This window comes from Notolepis coatsorum (assembly GCF_963971535.1).
Source record: "Notolepis coatsorum genome assembly, chromosome: 17".
Classification (NCBI taxonomy): domain Eukaryota; kingdom Metazoa; phylum Chordata; class Actinopteri; order Aulopiformes; family Paralepididae; genus Notolepis; species Notolepis coatsorum.
The window spans coordinates 106,525,705-106,544,515 of record NC_140181.1 but is presented as its reverse complement, the minus strand read 5'-3'; the positions used below and the strand labels follow the sequence as shown (position 1 = coordinate 106,544,515).

General features: G+C 43.0%; 1 protein-coding gene across 1 annotated transcript in view; it reads right to left on the bottom strand.

The window, feature by feature from the left end:
• Positions 1–18,811, bottom strand: part of nup210 (nucleoporin 210) — a gene marked incomplete at its 5' end in the record, with an annotated part of 214,458 nt that overhangs the window by 66,988 nt on the left and 128,659 nt on the right. The window contains 4 exons of the mRNA XM_084333618.1: positions 349–477; positions 3,918–4,019; positions 6,980–7,099; positions 16,080–16,186. Of these exons, the coding sequence (XP_084189744.1) occupies positions 349–477; positions 3,918–4,019; positions 6,980–7,099; positions 16,080–16,186 (458 nt within the window). The remainder of the gene's footprint in view (positions 1–348; positions 478–3,917; positions 4,020–6,979; positions 7,100–16,079; positions 16,187–18,811) is intronic.

The window sequence follows — 18,811 nt, the reverse complement described above, 5'->3', positions numbered from 1 at the left end:
TGTGTGTGTGAGTGAGTGTGTCTGTGTGTATGTGTGTCTGTGTGTGTGTGTCTGTGTGTGTGTGTGTGAGTGAGGGTCTGTGTGTGTGTGTGTGTGTGTGTGTGTGTGTGTGTGTGTGTGTGTGTGTGTGTGTGTGTGTGTGTGTGTGTGTGAGTGAGGGTGTGTGTGTGTGTGTGTGTGTGTGTGTGTGTGTGTGAGTGAGGGTCTGTGTGTGTGTGTGTGTGAGTGAGGGTCTCTGTGTGTGTGTGTGTGTGTGTGTGTGTGTGTGAGGGTCTCTGTGTGTGTGTGTGTGTGTGTGTGTGTGTGTGTGAGAGGGTGTGAGGGTCTCTGTGTGTGTGGACCCCTCACCTTGTCCACCACTCTCACGTAGACCTCCAGGATGTCGGAGACGTGCAGCGTGGCCGTGGCGGGAGCCGGGAAGGCCAGACAGAGGTCGTGAACCATCACCTGGACCACGCCCGGGTGGAGCGGGACCACCTGGAGGAGACAGAGACACACACGGGGTCAGGGGTCAGGTGGGACGTCCTCGCTGAAACTCATAGTGTTCTAACTAGGGATGTCCCATATTATCTGCAATATTATCGGGATATTGGCATTCAAATGTAATATTGGAAATTATCGGTATTAAACTTTTCTTGTACATTTATTTAACCTTTATTTACCCAGGCAAGCAAGTAAGAACAAATTCTTATTTTATTTATTGCATAATGTTTTTTTTTTATCCACTTTTTCCTCCTTATTTTTCAATTTTTCTCCCATCCCAATTTCGCCTCGCCAATTCTCCCCTCCCCTGTCTCGAACGTTGCTAGACTATGCCTCCCACTGGTCGGCTGTAGTGAGGACGGAGCCTTGCATCACGTGTCCCCTCCGGTACACGAGGAGGCAGCCTGTCGCATCTTTTCACCTGTACAGCGCGATCTCTCAGTGGCGAGGAGTAACGCGTGGGAGGCTCACGCTGCCCCCAATACTTCCTGTTTCTGCTGTACAGGCGCACCAACCGACCTGTAGGAGTCGCTGTCCACAACGTCCAATCCCCACCCACCGGCTTTCCCACCCCTAACACTTGCCAATTGTGGTAGTATGAACAGCCAAGCCGGTAGCACCCAGCGTCTCCTGCGTTAGTGGCGAGCGCCTTGCCCACTGCGCCACTTAGCCGCCAAGTATGCATAATGTTGTGTTAATTCCACGACATGAGATATGTAATGTTAATTACCTGAATTTATTCCGTTTTTGGGGGGGGGGGGGGGCCTGCATATATCGGTATCGGTTGATATCGGTAATTAAGAGTTGGACAATATCGGTATATCGGATATCGGTAAAAAAGCCAATATCGAACATCCCTAGTTCTAACACCATCTAACACAAGCTGATCACAGCACGTCTGCCTTGATTGCCGGGAGGGACTCTGTGTTTTTATTATTATTTATTTATTTATTTAACCTTTATTTACCCAGGGTAGGTTGTCTGAGCACGGATGCTCTTTTTCAGCTACGCCCTGCTTCACATTCACACAGTTCCATTCACACCTGGGAGCTGCCCAGTACAACCACAGTCTGACACCTGGGAGCTGCCCAGTACAACCACAGTCTGACACCTGGGAGCTGCCCAGTACAACCACAGTCTGACACCTGGGAGCTGCCCAGTACAACCACAGTCTGACACCTGGGAGCTGCCCAGTACAACCACAGTCTGCCACCTGGGAGCTGCCCAGTACAACCACAGTCTGACACCTGGGAGCTGCCCAGTACAACCACAGTCTGACACCTGGGAGCTGCCCAGTACAACCACAGTCTGCCACCTGGGAGCTGCCCAGTACAACCACAGTCTGCCACCTGGGAGCTGCCCAGTACAACCACAGTCTGACACCTGGGAGCTGCCCAGTACAACCACAGTCTGCCACCTGGGAGCTGCCCAGTACAACCACAGTCTGCCACCTGGGAGCTGCCCAGTACAACCACAGTCTGCCACCTGGGAGCTGCCCAGTACAACCACAGTCTGCCACCTGGGAGCTGCCCAGTACAACCACAGTCTGCCACCTGGGAGCTGCCCAGTACAACCACAGTCTGCCACCTGGGAGCTGCCCAGTACAACCACAGTCTGACACCGTTGGCGACTGAGCAACTCCACTGGAGCAGTTGGGGGGTTAAGTGCCTTGCTCAAGGACACTTCAGCGGTTGGTGTTGTTAAGGGTAATGGGAGAGAGTTATTAATTCACTTGCCCAGCCCAGATTTTTTTCCTGCCGGTCCGGGGGATCGACCCAGTGACCTTCCAGTCACAAACCCGCTTCTCTAACCATTAGGTAAGGTTTTGTACTTTGTTAATTAATACCATAGTTACAGTACAGCAACCAAATTAAACTGTATCAAGTCAACTGACAATGTGAATAGTATGAACATTTATAAAAAAAAAAAAAAAAAAAAAAAAAAAAAAAAATCTCCTGCGAAATAAGCTGTGACATGTTTTGACCGGCACCTCAAAGAATCGGAATCGAGAATCGTTTAGAACAGGAATCGAAATGGAGAATCGGAATCGTTCAAATCCAAACGATGCCCAACCCTAGAAGTGACACAGAAATACTTTTAAGCCTCAATTATTATTCAAGCCATGTGACGCGTGGTTATTTCCAGCAGTGGCCCCTGGGAGCAGCTGCAGGGCGGGGGGGCGAGGTCTCGGAGGCACACGGGAGGAGGTGCAGGGCGGGGGGGCGAGGTCTCGGAGGCACACGGGAGGAGGTGCAGGGCGGGGGGGGGGGGGGTCTCGGAGGCACACGGGAGGAGGTGCAGGGCGGGGGGGGGGGGTCTCGGAGGCACACGGGAGGAGGTGCAGGGCGGGGGGGCGAGGTCTCGGAGGCACACGGGAGGAGCTGCAGGGCGGGGGGGCGAGGTCTCGGAGGCACACGGGAGGAGCTGCAGGGGGGGGGGGGCGAGGTCTCGGAGGCACACGGGAGGAGGTGCAGGGCGGGGGGGGGCGAGGTCTCGGAGGCACACGGGAGGAGGTGCAGGGCGGGGGGGGCGAGGTCTCGGAGGCACACGGGAGGAGGTGCAGGGCGGGGGGGCGAGGTCTCGGAGGCACACGGGAGGAGGTGCAGAGTACAACCACTGTTCACAAGGTACAACGGACGTCACTGTGCTCTGGGCCCCAGAACGGCTCCACCAGAGCAGTCAGTCGAGGGTTAAGCGCGTTGGTCAAGAATCGATCCGTAGCCGTCACATTTCAAACACGTGGACCTCGTTATTCAAACCCTCAAGTCAACAGGGACGTTCTCTACACATCAGTGTTCCTCCTCCTCCTCCTTCTCTCCTCCTCATCTTTCCCTCCTCTCCTCCTCCTCTACCTCCTCTCCTCATGCTCTCATCCTCTCCCTCTCCTCCTCATCCCCTCCTCCTCTCCTCATCCTCATCCTCTCTCCTCCTCATCCTCTCTCCTCCTCTCCCTCCTCTCCTCTCCCTCTCCTCCTCACCTCCGCTGAGCTCTTGTCCTTCTGAAAGGACACCTCCTCTCCTCCTCCTCCTCTCCTCTCTTCTCCCTCTCCTCTCCCCCTCACCTCCGCTGAGCTCTTGTCCTTCTGAAGCGACACCTCCTCTCCCTCCTCCTCCTCTCCTCTCCCTCACCTCCGCTGAGCTCTTGTCCTTCTGAAGCGACACCTCCTCTCCTCCTCTCCTCTCCTCTCCCTCCTCCTCCTCCTCCTCTCCTCTCCCTCTCCTCTCCTCTCCTCTCCCTCCTCCCCTCCTCTCCTCTCCCTCTCCTCCTCCTCACCTCCGCTGAGCTCTTGTCCTTCTGAAGCGACACCTCCTCTCCCTCCTCCTCCTCTCCTCTCTTCTCCCTCTCCTCTCCCCCTCACCTCCACTGAGCTCTTGTCCTTCTGAAGCGACACCTCCTCTCCCTCCTCCTCCTCCTCTCCTCTCCCTCTCCTCACCTCCGCTGAGCTCTTGTCCTTCAGAACCGACACCTCCACTACTCCTCCAACGCTGGCGTTAACAAAGAAATATCCAGAGCCTTCTCTGAAGACCAGGTCGGCCTGCAAGACAGAAACACACCATGTGTCAATTACATCATCACGAGTCAATTACAACATCACAAGTCAATTACAACATCACGAGTCAATTACAACATCACAAGTCAATTACAACATCAATTACAACATCACAAGTCAATTACAACATCAATTACAACATCAATTACAACATCACGAGTCAATTACAACATCAATTACAACATCACGAGTCAATTACAACAACATCACGAGTAAATTACAACATCACGAGGCGCAACACACACTGGGATTTGTTCATTTTAAGGCCCTTACTGGTAAGATACCTCCTTATACTACATCATTACTGGTAAGATACCTCCTTATACTACATCATTATTGGTAAGATACCTCCTTATACTACATCATTATTGATAAGCTACCTCCTTATACTACATCATTATTGGTAAGATACCTCCTTATACTACATCATTATTGATAAGCTACCTCCTTATACTACATCATCATTGATAAGATACCTCCTTATACTACATCATTATTGGTAAGATACCTCCTTATACTACATCATTATTGGTAAGATACCCCCTTATACTACATCATTATTGATAAGATACCTCCTTATACTACATCATTATTGGTAAGCTACCTCCTTATACTACATAATTATTGGTAAGCTACCTCCTTATACTACATCATTATTGGTAAGATACCTCCTTATACTACATCATTATTGGTAAGCTACCTCCTTATACTACATCATTATTGGTAAGATACCTCCTTATACTACATCCTTATTGGTAAGCTACCTCCTTATACTACATCATTATTGGTAAGCTACCTCCTTATACTACATCATTACTGGTTGGTAAGCTACCTCCTTATACTACATCATTATTGGTAAGCTACCTCCTTATACTACATCATTATTGGTTGGTAAGCTACCTCCTTATACTACATCATTATTGGTAAGCTACCTCCTTATACTACATCATTACTGGTAAGCTACCTCCTTATACTACATCATTATTGGTAAGCTACCTCCTTATACTACATCATTACTAGTAAGCTACCTCCTTATACTACATCATTACTGGTAAGCTACCTCCTTATACTACATCATTACTGGTAAGCTACCTCCTTATACTACATCATTATTGGTAAGATACCTCCTTATACTACATCATTACTGGTAAGCTACCTCCTTATACTACATCATTATTGGTAAGCTACCTCCTTATACTACATCATTATTGGTAAGCTACCTCCTTATACTACATCATTATTGGTAAGCTACCTCCTTATACTACATCATTATTGGTAAGCTACCTCCTTATACTACATCATTATTGGTAAGCTACCTCCTTATACTACATCATTATTGGTAAGCTACCTCCTTATACTACATCCTTATTGGTAAGCTACCTCCTTATACTACATCATTATTGGTAAGATACCTCCTTATACTACATCATTACTGGTAAGCTACCTCCTTATACTACATCATTATTGTTAAGCTACCTCCTTATACTACATCATTACTGGTAAGCTACCTCCTTATACTACATCATTACTGGTAAGCTACCTCCTTATACTACATAATTATTGATAAGATACCTCCTTATACTACATCATCATTGGTAAGCTACCTTATACTACATCATTATTGGTAAGCTACCTTATACTACATCATTATTGGTAAGCTACCTCCTTATACTACATCATTATTGGTAAGCTACCTCCTTATACTACATCATTATTGATAAGCTACCTTATACTACATCATTATTGGTAAGCTACCTCATACTACATCATTATTGGTAAGCTACCTTATACTACATCATTATTGGTAAGCTACCTCCTTATACTACATCATTATTGGTAAGCTACCTCCTTATACTACATCATTATTGATAAGATACCTCCTTATACTACATCATCATTGATAAGATACCTCCTTATACTACATCATTATTGGTAAGATACCTCCTTATACTACATCATTATTGGTAAGATACCCCCTTATACTACATCATTATTGATAAGATACCTCCTTATACTACATCATTATTGGTAAGCTACCTCCTTATACTACATCATTATTGGTAAGCTACCTCCTTATACTACATCATTATTGGTAAGCTACCTCCTTATACTACATCATTATTGGTAAGATACCTTATACTACATAATTATTGGTAAGATACCCCCTTATACTACATCATTATTGATAAGATACCTCCTTATACTACATCCTTATTGGTAAGCTACCTCCTTATACTACATCCTTATTGGTAAGCTACCTCCTTATACTACATCATTACTGGTAAGCTACCTCCTTATACTACATCCTTATTGGTAAGCTACCTCCTTATACTACATACTAGTTATTTAACCCCCACACCTGCCACACCACTGCTCCTATATCACACAGGATTAGTGAGGGGGGGGGGGGGGGGGGGCAGAGAGAAAACATTAAAGGAACATGCCAACATTTTGGGAAATACACTTATTTGTCATCTTCCCCCTGAGTCAGACTAGAAGATCGATATCAGTTGCATCTCTGTGTGTCAGTTAAGGAGTTGTTGGAAGTTGTATTTCTTCACTTTTGATGGAGCTAGGCTAGCTGCTCCCTACTGCTTCCTGTCTTTGTGCTAAGCTAGGCTAGCTGCTCCCTACTGCTTCCTGTCTTTGTGCTAAGCTAGGCTAGCTGCTCCCTACTGCTTCCAGTCGTTGTGCTAAGCTAGGCTAGCATGCACCTGGACCTCTCTCTGGGGATATTGGACACACAGAGATGAAACTGATATCAATCTTCTCGTCTGACTCAGGGGGAGATGGCAAATGAGAGTATTTCCCAAAATGTTGCCGTGTTTCTTTAAGTATATTAGCAGTTACAGAAAGTCCACAGTACTGTTCTGTTGAAAGGACAGCGTGAAGTTGTCACGGTGAAAATATGATATCGGAGGTCGTAGCCCTTTCAGATCTCTTACCCGCACGTCTGGGTGGTTGTACATGGTGAGCGCGTCAGGGCTGACCGTCACGTCCTCCACCAGCAGGAGCTCCAGAGTGGCAGAGACGTCAGACGACCATGGAACCTGGATCTGAAAGATCTGAAAGTGCGCAGCGATCAGGAAGGGACTGGGAATTGGCATACGACTAACATTGGGATGGGAGAAAATCGGAGGAAAATGGAGGGGGAAAAAGACCAATAAAAAAAAAAAAAAAAGAAGCGGGTACACAAATGGAAGGGGAGTGATTGGTTGCATTGAGTCGTCTCTACCCAACGCTTCCCAACACTGGAGCTGTATTGAATGAGAGAGAAGCTGCTGTGTTAACCCTTTCACTACCGCACTACCAAATACTACCCCTAGGCATTTTCAATAAATGTATCCTCGTCACTCGGTCGAGCTCCAGTTCTGTCACTCAATGACTTTTCCTAAAAGTACCCGTTTTATCTGGCACGGTTTCTGAAATTTCAAAATGACTTCAGGAAAATGTAATTAGAACGTTATTCCACATATATATGGAATATATATGTGGAAAGTCACAGCACTTTGCGAGCGTCTAGCACAGGGGTGGCCAACCCGTGGCTCGCGAGCCGCATGTGGCTCTTTGCCCGTCAATGTGTGTCTCTTCCATCCAACATTTTTATATTAAGAGGTAATTATATAGTTTACACTGTTTATTTTTCTCATATTTCTCATAAGCTGTCGGGTCATCTGACCCGTTCCGGCGGGAATCAGTGACATTTTCTCCATGGCTGTTCTAGTGTTAAGCCAGACTGGGCCCGGTACGGGGCCGGCTTTAATATGATGTCATAAATAGATCAATACAGTCTGTCTGTATTAATTGATGTTGCGTTTTTTTCTCTCCAAATGTAGCCAAGAGTAAAGACCCTAACCCTATCAAAACAGCAGTCAACGTGTATATTTTCAGCACTATGTTTGTTCACCAATGATTTGAAATGTTATTAGCGAAATATGAGTTCATATATATCTCTGCGCATCCCGGCGGAAACCGGATGAATTAAGACGCGAGGAAATAACGCGTCATGAAAGGGCTTTCAATGGACATTGCAATTTCATAAAACTACACTACCAAGCTCACACCAGCCTCTGTGAACACTGCTGAAAATATTCTTTGCGAAAAAGTCTGACGTTATTTTTGTGATTATATCTCACTGGTCGAACAAACCTGAACGTTATTGCAATTCCATAGAACGTAGTTTGTTTCTTTACCTTTCTGTGAACGTCTAGAAAAAAAACTGCATCTCAATCTGATGAAAAATGGCGGAGCTATTTACATTATAAAAAAAGTAACTGTACTTACAGTAGATTTCATTCACGGTCTTTGCTGCCCTGTTACGGGCGCCTGGTGGTACTAAATCCAGATTGAACTCCGCCATTGGAAAGAGATTTGGCCTGATATTCTATATTCATATTTCAAATTGCATGTGTCTGGATGGCAAAATTCAGTGCTGTATCTACAAGACCCCCTGTAAATCATCTGCCCTTTATTAATTTGCTTAGATCTTTTGTACACTTGATCTCAAGAAGGTGCTGAATGAGCTCAGTGGCTCACGTCTGGTCAATGTTAGCATGGTGTTATTCACAGTCAAAGATGAAAAAAATATATATATATTATATTCTCCTTTGCTTCATTGCAATTTACTCAAGCATAGTAACAGACACAATATTTCTGACACTGTGAATACATTCCCTGAGGTACATAGGTGTCCCTAGATACTGAGAACATGCAAATAGACCTTGTAGAAGTGGAGCAATATTCCATTTACTTGGGTATGTACTTTTAGGCGAATCTTCTGAAAGTATGGCTAGGGCTCAAGAGGTTAAGAACTTGGAAATGTAGAGCATGCAAATCCACTGATGACCATGTGCAGGACAAACTAAAATGATAGAAACTTATAAAATGATTAAAACTTGCGCCATCTGTAGTTTATTGTGATCAACGTTTCGATCAAAGAATCTTCATCAGGATCTGAGCTTAACACTTTGAGTGCCAATGACGAGAAATCTCGTTTTTTTTTAAATCGTTATTTCTTTTATTAGCGATTTCCATTCATTTTTCATCAATCTAGCCTCACGTTACCATTGGGACTGGCTCTGAGCTCGAACAGGGAAAATACCGCCGCCTATCGTCTCCCGGATGGTAATGCACGCATTGGATTGGACTGAATGAAAATGCATGGGGGGAAAAATCCGGAATCCACATTTTACTTATCAGGCATGTAACCCGAGCCGATTGCATTCATTGCCGACCCTCGGAACAGCGTGGAATATGTGTTTCGAGTACCCAGCGTTGGATCAATAAACGCGATCGATATTTGGAATGGCGATCAGGAATTGGAATAATCTTTTTGCAGAACATCTGATGTGAGGTAAGGACTTTATGTTACGAATCTTGGGTTAATCAGATGTTCCTTTCACCGCCATCGGAGTGTGTGTGTGTGTGTGAGGTAAGGAATCTATTTTACCAGTCTTGGAGTTTTTTTCACATATATCTCAACGTGTCCCCCATCTGTGTATGTGTGTGTGTGTGTGTCAGCGTTTCCGTTAGCCGGTAATTACCGGTATTTGACCGGCAAAATCTGTTGAAGTCCGACATATTTAATCTCTCCGGTCTTAATGTCCGGTGAAAAGAATTCCCTGAGTCTAAGCACAATTTGATTATTTGAATTGTATTAAAATAGGCTAAAATTAAATAGCCTATGCGATGAACGAAACAATCATTACATTTGTTTCATCGTTGCTTCTAATAATGACAACGACGTTGTCAGCGAGAGCTTAGTGCTGGGTGTGCGAACTTTTGTGAAGCTGCAGAGCCGGAGCAGCAGCAGCACAATGCAGTACTCCAGCAGTACTCCAATTCAGCCATTTTCAATTCAATGTTGGGTGGGGGGCGCTGCTGTGCGGCCCCCAGAAAAGAGCCAATAACAGCTGAATCTGCTGCTCTGCATCGACATACTCTCGCAAATAAGTCATTGGGAGGTGGAGAGAGAGAGAGTCGTCACGCAAACCCACGATAATGTTGCCGTCTCTCTCTGCCAAATTTCTCAGTTCTTCGCTTGATATAATTAATACAAATGTCCAATATAACGGAATTCGTTAGCTCATAAAAATGTGATTATAACAGACTGTTGTTTATTAATGTCGGGCGACTGCCCACAGACACCTATTTGATTTAAAGTCGGCAGCAGCACGAGTCTCGGGACTTATTTTATTTGGAATATAATGACTTTATACGCAAAAGTTGCCTAGTTTTAAGTAAAAATATTATAAATCTACATGCCTTGATGATGTCATTCTTTTGTTTTGTTGTCATTCTTTTGCCTATCAATTGTTTTTAAGCTCAATAAACTCTGACCGGAATTTCTCTCATTTGACCGGTGACACTGAGGCCGGCAACAATTTTTTCTAACGGAAACCCTGGTGTGTGTGTGTGTGTGTGTATGTGTGCTGACCAGAAAATAGATAATACATTTTTCAGCCCGCTTCTCTAGCGTGCATAAGTACACATATACTATCGATAATCGAGCGTTTATTTGAAAACGATTCATAAATAGGCCGAAAAATTACAACGTGTTTTGTGTATTCCACTAAAGGGCGTTTATCACAGAATCTTTTTTATTTTCTGGAAATTTCCAAAAACGAGCGTTTTTCAAAATGGTATAAAACGGAAATGTACAGATGAAAAAACTATCCGTTTCATACATGTTGACTGCAAGCAAGTCATTGATAAGCGACGGGCGTATTAGACACATAGCCATAATATAGAATATAGAAATAGCTCTGTGAAAATCATGAAATATCGGAAAATCAGTCTAAAACGGCTGGCATTCAAGCAATAAATCGTGCGCCCCCTGCTGGCACTCAAAGTGTTAAGAACGTGACACTTGACTGTGATGTGCAATTCCCGTGAGGGAAACAGTCAGGCAAGAATCTATATGCTTTCGGCGTTTATTGCGTCGTACAAACGGAAAATGGATCTAGCAGATCGAAATCAAATAATTGGAATTTTTTTCTCCAGACTCAGGTAAGAGGAATCTAACGTTAATTCCAGCTCGATTGTGCATTTATTTCATTATAGTGTTCAATTGCATCGAACCTAGAGGAATGAATGAACGTTTTAACCGGTTTCCTCTAACCTCCTTATACCTACATTATTATTTCTGGTTTAATAAAGTTGTTGTTTGTTTCTAAACAACAGGTATGTTTCTCAAGGATGCTCAATGTATAATTTGAAACTATTTAATTAAAGGGGAACTATTTTACTATTCCTAGCACTATTTGGGCAACTTTAAACAATTCCTGTCAGTCTATTGAAGACATCTGTACGTTTAAAAAAAAAAAATGCATTGGTTTATATTTCTAATCAAGTACTCAAACCCATCATTTTTCAGCCACAAGAAATCAGGCTGTTATGGCCTGGCTCCGCCCATAAGCACTTTGAGTGACAGTCAGTCGAGAGAGAGAGAGAGAGAGGGGGTGTAGACAGACAGACAGACAGACAGACAGACACCCTATGTCTATACGTTGTGTTAGTTTGCTGCTGCTATGAGAGAGAGAGAGAGAGAGAGAGAGAGAGAGAGAGAGAGAGAGAGAGAGAGAGAGAGAGAGAGACAGACAGACAGACAGACAGACAGACAGACAGACAGACAGACAGACAGACACCCTATGTCTATACGTTGTGTTAGTTTGCTGTTGCTATGAGAGAGAGAGAGAGAGAGAGAGAGAGAGAGAGAGAGAGAAAAAAAAGTGTAAACACTCTGCGTGTCCTCCCGGGAGAGGGAGCCGGGAGGACACGCAGAGTGTTTACAGTTCTCTCTCTCTCGGTTCGGGAGCATGAGCTGTCTGTGGCGCAGCGCGGTGGTGGACTTGAGCCGGGAGGACACGCAGAGTGTTTACAGTTCTCTCTCTCTCGGTTCGGGAGCATGAGCTGTCTGTGGCGCAGCGCGGTGGTGGACTTGAGCCGGGAGGACACGCAGAGTGTTTACAGTTCTCTCTCTCTCGGTTCGGGAGCATGAGCTGTCTGTGGCGCAGCGCGGTGGTGGACTTGAGCCGGGAGGACACGCAGAGTGTTTACAGTTCTCTCTCTCTCGGTTCGGGAGCATGAGCTGTCTGTAGCGCAGCACGGTGGTGGACTTCCTCGAGAGGGAGAGGGAGACGCAGAGCGTTTACAGTTCTCTGCTTCTCTCGCTCGGCGGGCAGCTAGAGGGGGCGGGTGTTATTATGCAAATGCACCATATGACGTCCCATATAGGCAAATTTTCAGATGACTCACTTGAGGGAGGGACATTATTGTGAGGGGAGAATTGGAAGAATGCGCCAAATCGAGAATTAGAGACATAGATTCTATTACTATAAGTCCACATAGCTAGAAAATAACCCTAAACACAGGAAAAGGTCATTTATAAGATAGTTCCCCTTTAAATATGTAAAGGGGCTCAATTAGCCCTAGAAACTAAGGGCATGTTATATGTTATATATCAAGTTTCTGGTAATTTTGTTTTGTTTTGTTTAGTTTTGTTTATAACAGATATGTTTTTGATATAGATATATTTATATATATGTATAATTTGTGGATTTATGATTGGACTCTACTTTGATAGGTCATTCCTTTGGTCACATTGCACAGGCACACCTGCGTCGTGATGTCATTTCCTGCCGTGTCATGTAATTACCTGCCAGGTGTATATACCGTACTTTTCGGACTATAAGCCGCGGCTTTTCCCCCCATTTTTCGACCCTGCGGCTTATATAACGGTGCGGCTTATATGTGACTCGACGTGACCAAACCCGAAAATGTAAAAATCTAAATATTGCTTTTTTGACTGCATTGAAATGTTATTTATCTGTTCCCTTATTTGCTAAACTTAATACAACTTGTAAATGAGTTAATTCTTGTTATTTGTCCAACTGTATTGTGTCCCAATGCTAATTACATATGGTAATTAAAGATTAAAACACCTACGGCTTATAGTCCAGTGCGGCTTATATATGTACACATCATTCAATTTAGCTGCTGCGGCTTATATTCAGGTGCGGCTTATAGTGCGAAAAGTACGGTAACTACCATCTTGAATGTATTTCCATTGCTAGCCATATCACTGAAGAAGGACATAGTCCGAAACATGTCTGTTTCCTATTCAGGCTGCCATTAAAAACATTGAACCTGAGAGTGCTGGTCCGGCTACCCTGCTTTTTGATATACGCATTTATTTCATTGCAATCCATCTGATCAACGTATGATGTCGTACTAAAGAAAGCCGTTACTTGGGGGGGCTCCAGTAGCTCACTGCATATCTCGGCGCTATTTCTGCGTCAGGGAAAACCGTGCTGCGTCACGGATCTGGTGGACTCAAGTTCGATTCCCGGACCCGCCGTCATTTACCAGAATGTCTTCCCCTGATCTATATCACGTTTCACCCAGAAAAGCGATAAACGCTAAAAAAATAAAGTTTAAAAAAAAAGAAAGCCGTTACCGACAATCAAGGAATCATAAACGACCCCCCCCCCCCCCTTTCCTTCACGCATGATGGAGCATAATGTATAGCGATCATATGCATTTGAATTTTTTAATATAGCGTGTATAGGAACGAAATATGCGTCGGGCTAGGGGTGTAACGGTACGCGGATACGTACTGTACCGCCTCAATGTGGTCCTCCGGTACAGTACGCGCTGTGCACCGAACGATTGCAACGGCACAGAACCTTTTTTTGCGGAACTTAAATCCCCCCGGCCCTAATATAACATGCACAACTAACCGGATGTTGTTTGTTCATCCAACGCAGCTCGCAGCCACGCTGAACGAGAGCTGTAATTCAGCATAGATTAGCCTTAGTATGGCGAGTCAATACTAACTGACAAGCCAGAGCCATGTCATTGTTCAACTTTATTGCGAACTTTATCACGCATTTGAAACCGCATCACCCGAATGTGAATATCACTGGTACACGGAAGAAACAGATCCTAGTGCAAACCCAGCTCCCTGTGGCATTCAAGCAGCATCTCGCTATTAATTCAGACCGGGCCAAAGCAATAACAAACGCCATAGGTGTTTTTATAGCAGCAGATCTGCGACCATACTCCGTTGTAGAGAACACTGGGTTTAAGCACATGTTAAAAGTAATATAGCCCCGCTACCTAGTTCCCTCTCGTCCGTATTGCAGCCAGCAAGTCATACCACCAGCTCTGTATAAACTAGCCCCTTTCGTGACTGTGATGCAAGCCCTGGCTGCCCCTGTATTCAAGCATCACAGTCATGAAAGGGGCTATGTATAAACAAGCACACGCTACAGTTGTCCACGACTTATCCTCCAAGGCATCTGCTATATAATAATCTTCAGATTTACTTAAGTGTTGTAGGTTACAGCAGTAAGCATTCGTTTTCTGAGTAAATTATGGCCAATTCGTTTTATATTGTTTAATACAGTTAAATAAATAGATAAATGAACCGAAAATAATACCGAACCGTGACTTCAAAACCGAGGTACGTACCGAACTGTGGATTTTGTGTACCGTTACACCCCTAGTCGGGGCCTATAACTCGCGTTCTAGGAATTACTGCTCTACACTCTAAAAACATGCTTATATTCACGACGGTACTAACACGACAATGTATGAATGGAAAAATATAACGTTCCGACCAGGGGCGGATTTAGGATTGTAGGAGATCCGGGGCTTAGCCCAGATGGACCCCCCCTTTTTTTTTTTTTTGCTTTATTTTTTATTTTTTTTTATTATTGCAGTGCAATAAAATAGTTAGTAAAATAGAATAAAATAATGCAATAGTGCATTGCAATAAAATAGTTATCATCGTATTTTTTCGGGAGGCCGGTAAGGAGTGCATTACAGTAGTCGAGTTGGCTTGAGATAAAGGCATGGATCTGGTTTTCAGCGTCCTTTTGATTTATAAATGGCCGTACTTTAGCTACTGTATGTTTCTAAGGTGGAAGAATTAAGTTTTTGTCAACTTGTTGATTGTGATTTAAAGCTTAGGTCTGAGTCTACCATAACACCAAGACTTAACTCACTCAAATACAGTTAGCAGCTGGATAGACCACAGATGGAAATTAGCTTCTGCTAAATCTGGTGCAAACATATTTTCATGTAACAATGATGAATTGTATAAAAAAAAAAAAAAAAAAAAAAATCATTTTTTTTTATTTTTTTTTTAAATAGATTCGGGGCTTTTCAGAATACATCCGGGGCTTGAGCCCAGGTAGCCACCCCCTAGCTCCGCCCCTGGTTCCCACATCCGGAACGATAGATACCCGATGTTGAATGGGCCATAGTAATGTCGATATAGCTATAATATTTAAAAAGTTATAGCCCTACAAAAAAGGTGAGCGACTCCATAGGGTTACAGCACTGGCAGAGAGTGGTATAAGATGGGCAAACTGCGTGGCAGACAATGTGTTAAGGAGCGGTTCAGTCAGCAGCTTCCTGTTATTCAGAGGAAGTGAAAAAGACATGCTGCTCTATAAAGACTGCATTTTATATAACTCTTTAAATATATATTTTTTTAAGTATAAAAAAAGTTCACAACTTGCTCAAGGACACTTCAACACACTGCTGGAGGAAGCCAGAATCAAACAAAAGACAAGCCCCTCTATAAATACATGCTGCTCTATAAATACATGCTGCTTTATAAAGACAAGCCGCTCTATAAAGACAAGCCCCTCCATAAATACATGCCATTCTATAAAGACATGCTGCTCTATAAATACATGCTGCTTTATAAAGACAAGCCGCTCTATAAAGACAAGCCCCTCCATAAATACATGCCATTCTATAAAGACATGCTGCTCTATAAAGACATGCTGCTCTATAAAGACAACCTTTTACATATCTAGCTTTGGCATGGATTGATTGTTTAGAGCGCTAGCATGGCTAACAAATGCAAATATATTGTAGTTTGCCCCATTGTTCTGAACATATTTGTCATGACGTCGTCGGCGAACAGGTCTATAAAGACGTGCTTTTCTATAAAGAAAAGCCGCTCTATAAACACATGCTGCTCTATACACGCGTGCCGCTCTATAAGGGCAATGGGTGCCTCCTTCTTACCGGGATGACAACATTAGCTGCTGACAGGTGGGGCACCTGGTATCCCTGAGCGGTCACTGTGATGGCAGTGGTCCCAGTCTGATGGTGGACCAGAACAGTCTGACGACCTGACAAGAGAATAATAATAATACATTCAATTTATAGTGCACTCTACATTTGGAAACCAAATCTCAGAGTGGTTACAGGGTAAAAACAGACTTTAAAAACATAGGCAATTAAAAAAAACAAGGCATAAAAAAACATAGAAAAAAGGGATAAAACACACAAGGCATGTATAAAAAGGTTAAAACTAAGAGAAGGCTTTTTTGAAGAGGTATGTTTTTAGTCCTCTTTTAAAACCCTTTGGAGGCCAAACCCGAGATAAGTCGCCATGCTCTGGGCGCCAAACCAGAGATATCTCGGGTTTTAATCGATATTTATTTTATTCGCTATATCCATTCATTTTTCATCCATCCAGCCTGACGTTATCATTGGGAATGGGTCTGAGCTCGCAAAGGGCAAATACCGCCGCCTAACGTCTCCCGGATGGTATTGCACATCATTGGAATCCCTCTGGCTGGGGCTGTGCATCAATCTAAGAAGTCCGGTCCAGGTTTTCCTTCTCGGGCATGCAGTATCGTTATAACACATTGACTGGGGACACTCGGAGCAGCGTGGATTATGTGTTTTGGATATATAACGTTGGATCAATAAACGCGATCAATATTTGGAATGGCGATCAGGAATTGGATTAATCTTTTTGCAGGACATCAGATGTGAGGTAAGGACTTTATGTTACGAATCTTGGGTTAATCAGATGTTCCTTTCACCGCCATCGGAGCGTGTGTGAGTGTGTGAGGTTCGCGCCGACCAAAGTACGGAGTAGTGTTGTCACTAGGGGTGGGAATCACCAGTTTCATCATGATACGATACGATATCGATTCTTTGGACAACGATACGATATTTGCCGATATCACAAAGTCTCTCACGATACAATACGATACGATTAGATTCAGGTGCCTGCGATCGATATGAGATGATATCATATGCCCATTTAACACAATCAGTAACATTTAGATCAACAAAAAAAAGGTAATGAAAATATCATTTGACATTTGTATTTTTGAGCTCTTCCAGACATTTAAAGGAAAATCAATCTATTGTTTTTAATACAAATAGACCTCCTGTTCACTGTAAAGTGCCACGTTTTTATATATTGAGCTTTAAACTTTAAGCTACATTTTTTGGAACTCAAAACTCACAACCTCCCTCTCCCAAACCGTTCCTACAACAATTTGTTGATGTTGCATGATCATGTATAGGCCTACATTTATTATGTATTATATTGTTTATGTTTAAATAACATTTAAACATCAAACTCCTCTGACCTCATCTGGTCTTTCCAAAGACGCGCGCACACACACACACAGAAAGGGAGAATGCTATGCTGTAACGTCTACACACACGGAGCTACTGCTGTTGTTCTTGGGCGGATATGAGACTCGCCACAGGATTTTCAAAATAAGAGTATCGATATGAATCGATCTTATTACATCGCATCGATCCGATTCGATTGTTGATAATTACATCGATGTATCGATCTGGATCGATGTATCGTCCCACCCCTAGTTGTCACAATACTGGAATTTCGAACTTCAATACGATACCTTGAAAAGTATCGATATTCGATCCAATACCACAGGGAAAAAGGTTCAATCTTAAAATGTAAAAAAAATTAAATTCTTATATACTATATATATATTTAAGTATATTCTTAAAATACTTCAAAGCTTCGTTCGATGGCATGAGCTTCGAACATAAAAAAATAATCGAAGTGTTAAATTTTTTTAATTTTTTTTAACACTTCGATTTTTTTTTATGTTCGAAGCTCATGCCATCGAACGAAGCTTCGAAGTATTTAATACAGCCCTAAGTACCAGAGAGAAGCTGAGGAGAATCAACCAGCAACAAAAGCACATTTTTTTTTTATTTTTTTTTGCCTCCAAAATGCATCTCCAAGGGAATATCCCTTGGAGTTGACGGCGACGCCACACAAAAAACATTAATAAGGCTATGCCTATGCTGCTATGACTAATGTGTTACCAAGTTGGCTAATTTAATTGTAATCATCTGCTTTTGTAGATGCATTGTCTGATATAATTATAAATTATAAATTAAATATAATATAATTGTTTGCTTGATAGACGAAGGTTGCAACATAATTATGTAATGTCATGTCGTTGGCTGTGAGAGCAGCCCCACTGCGCAGCCGAGTGAAACCTTGTTGGCTGCGTCACAGTCACGAAAGGGGCTACTTAATTAATTAATCCAATCCACTTTATTTATAGAGCACATTTAAAAACAACAAAGTTTACCAAAGTGCTGTACAAGTCCCACAACACAAGATAAAAAAAAAAATATATATATATATATATATATATAATTAATATTTAAAAGAAATTCTCTAAGCTTCGAATTAAAATCGAAGCTCGGCCCCGAAGCTTCGATTGCCAAAAAAAAGCTTTGAAGGTCAGCCCTACTGGTACTATAAGATAAGATAAATATAACACTTTTAAAACCCTTTGTTTATCTTTAGATCACACATTTAAAAATAACTGTTCATCTCACTTCAATCATTTTTATTGCAGAACATGGTATTTTCTCAAGCAGACAGATGTAAACACTGTAATCTGTGTTGCATGTACCTGACAAACTGAACTTTTTGTATTACAGTCATATTCCAACTTAACTGA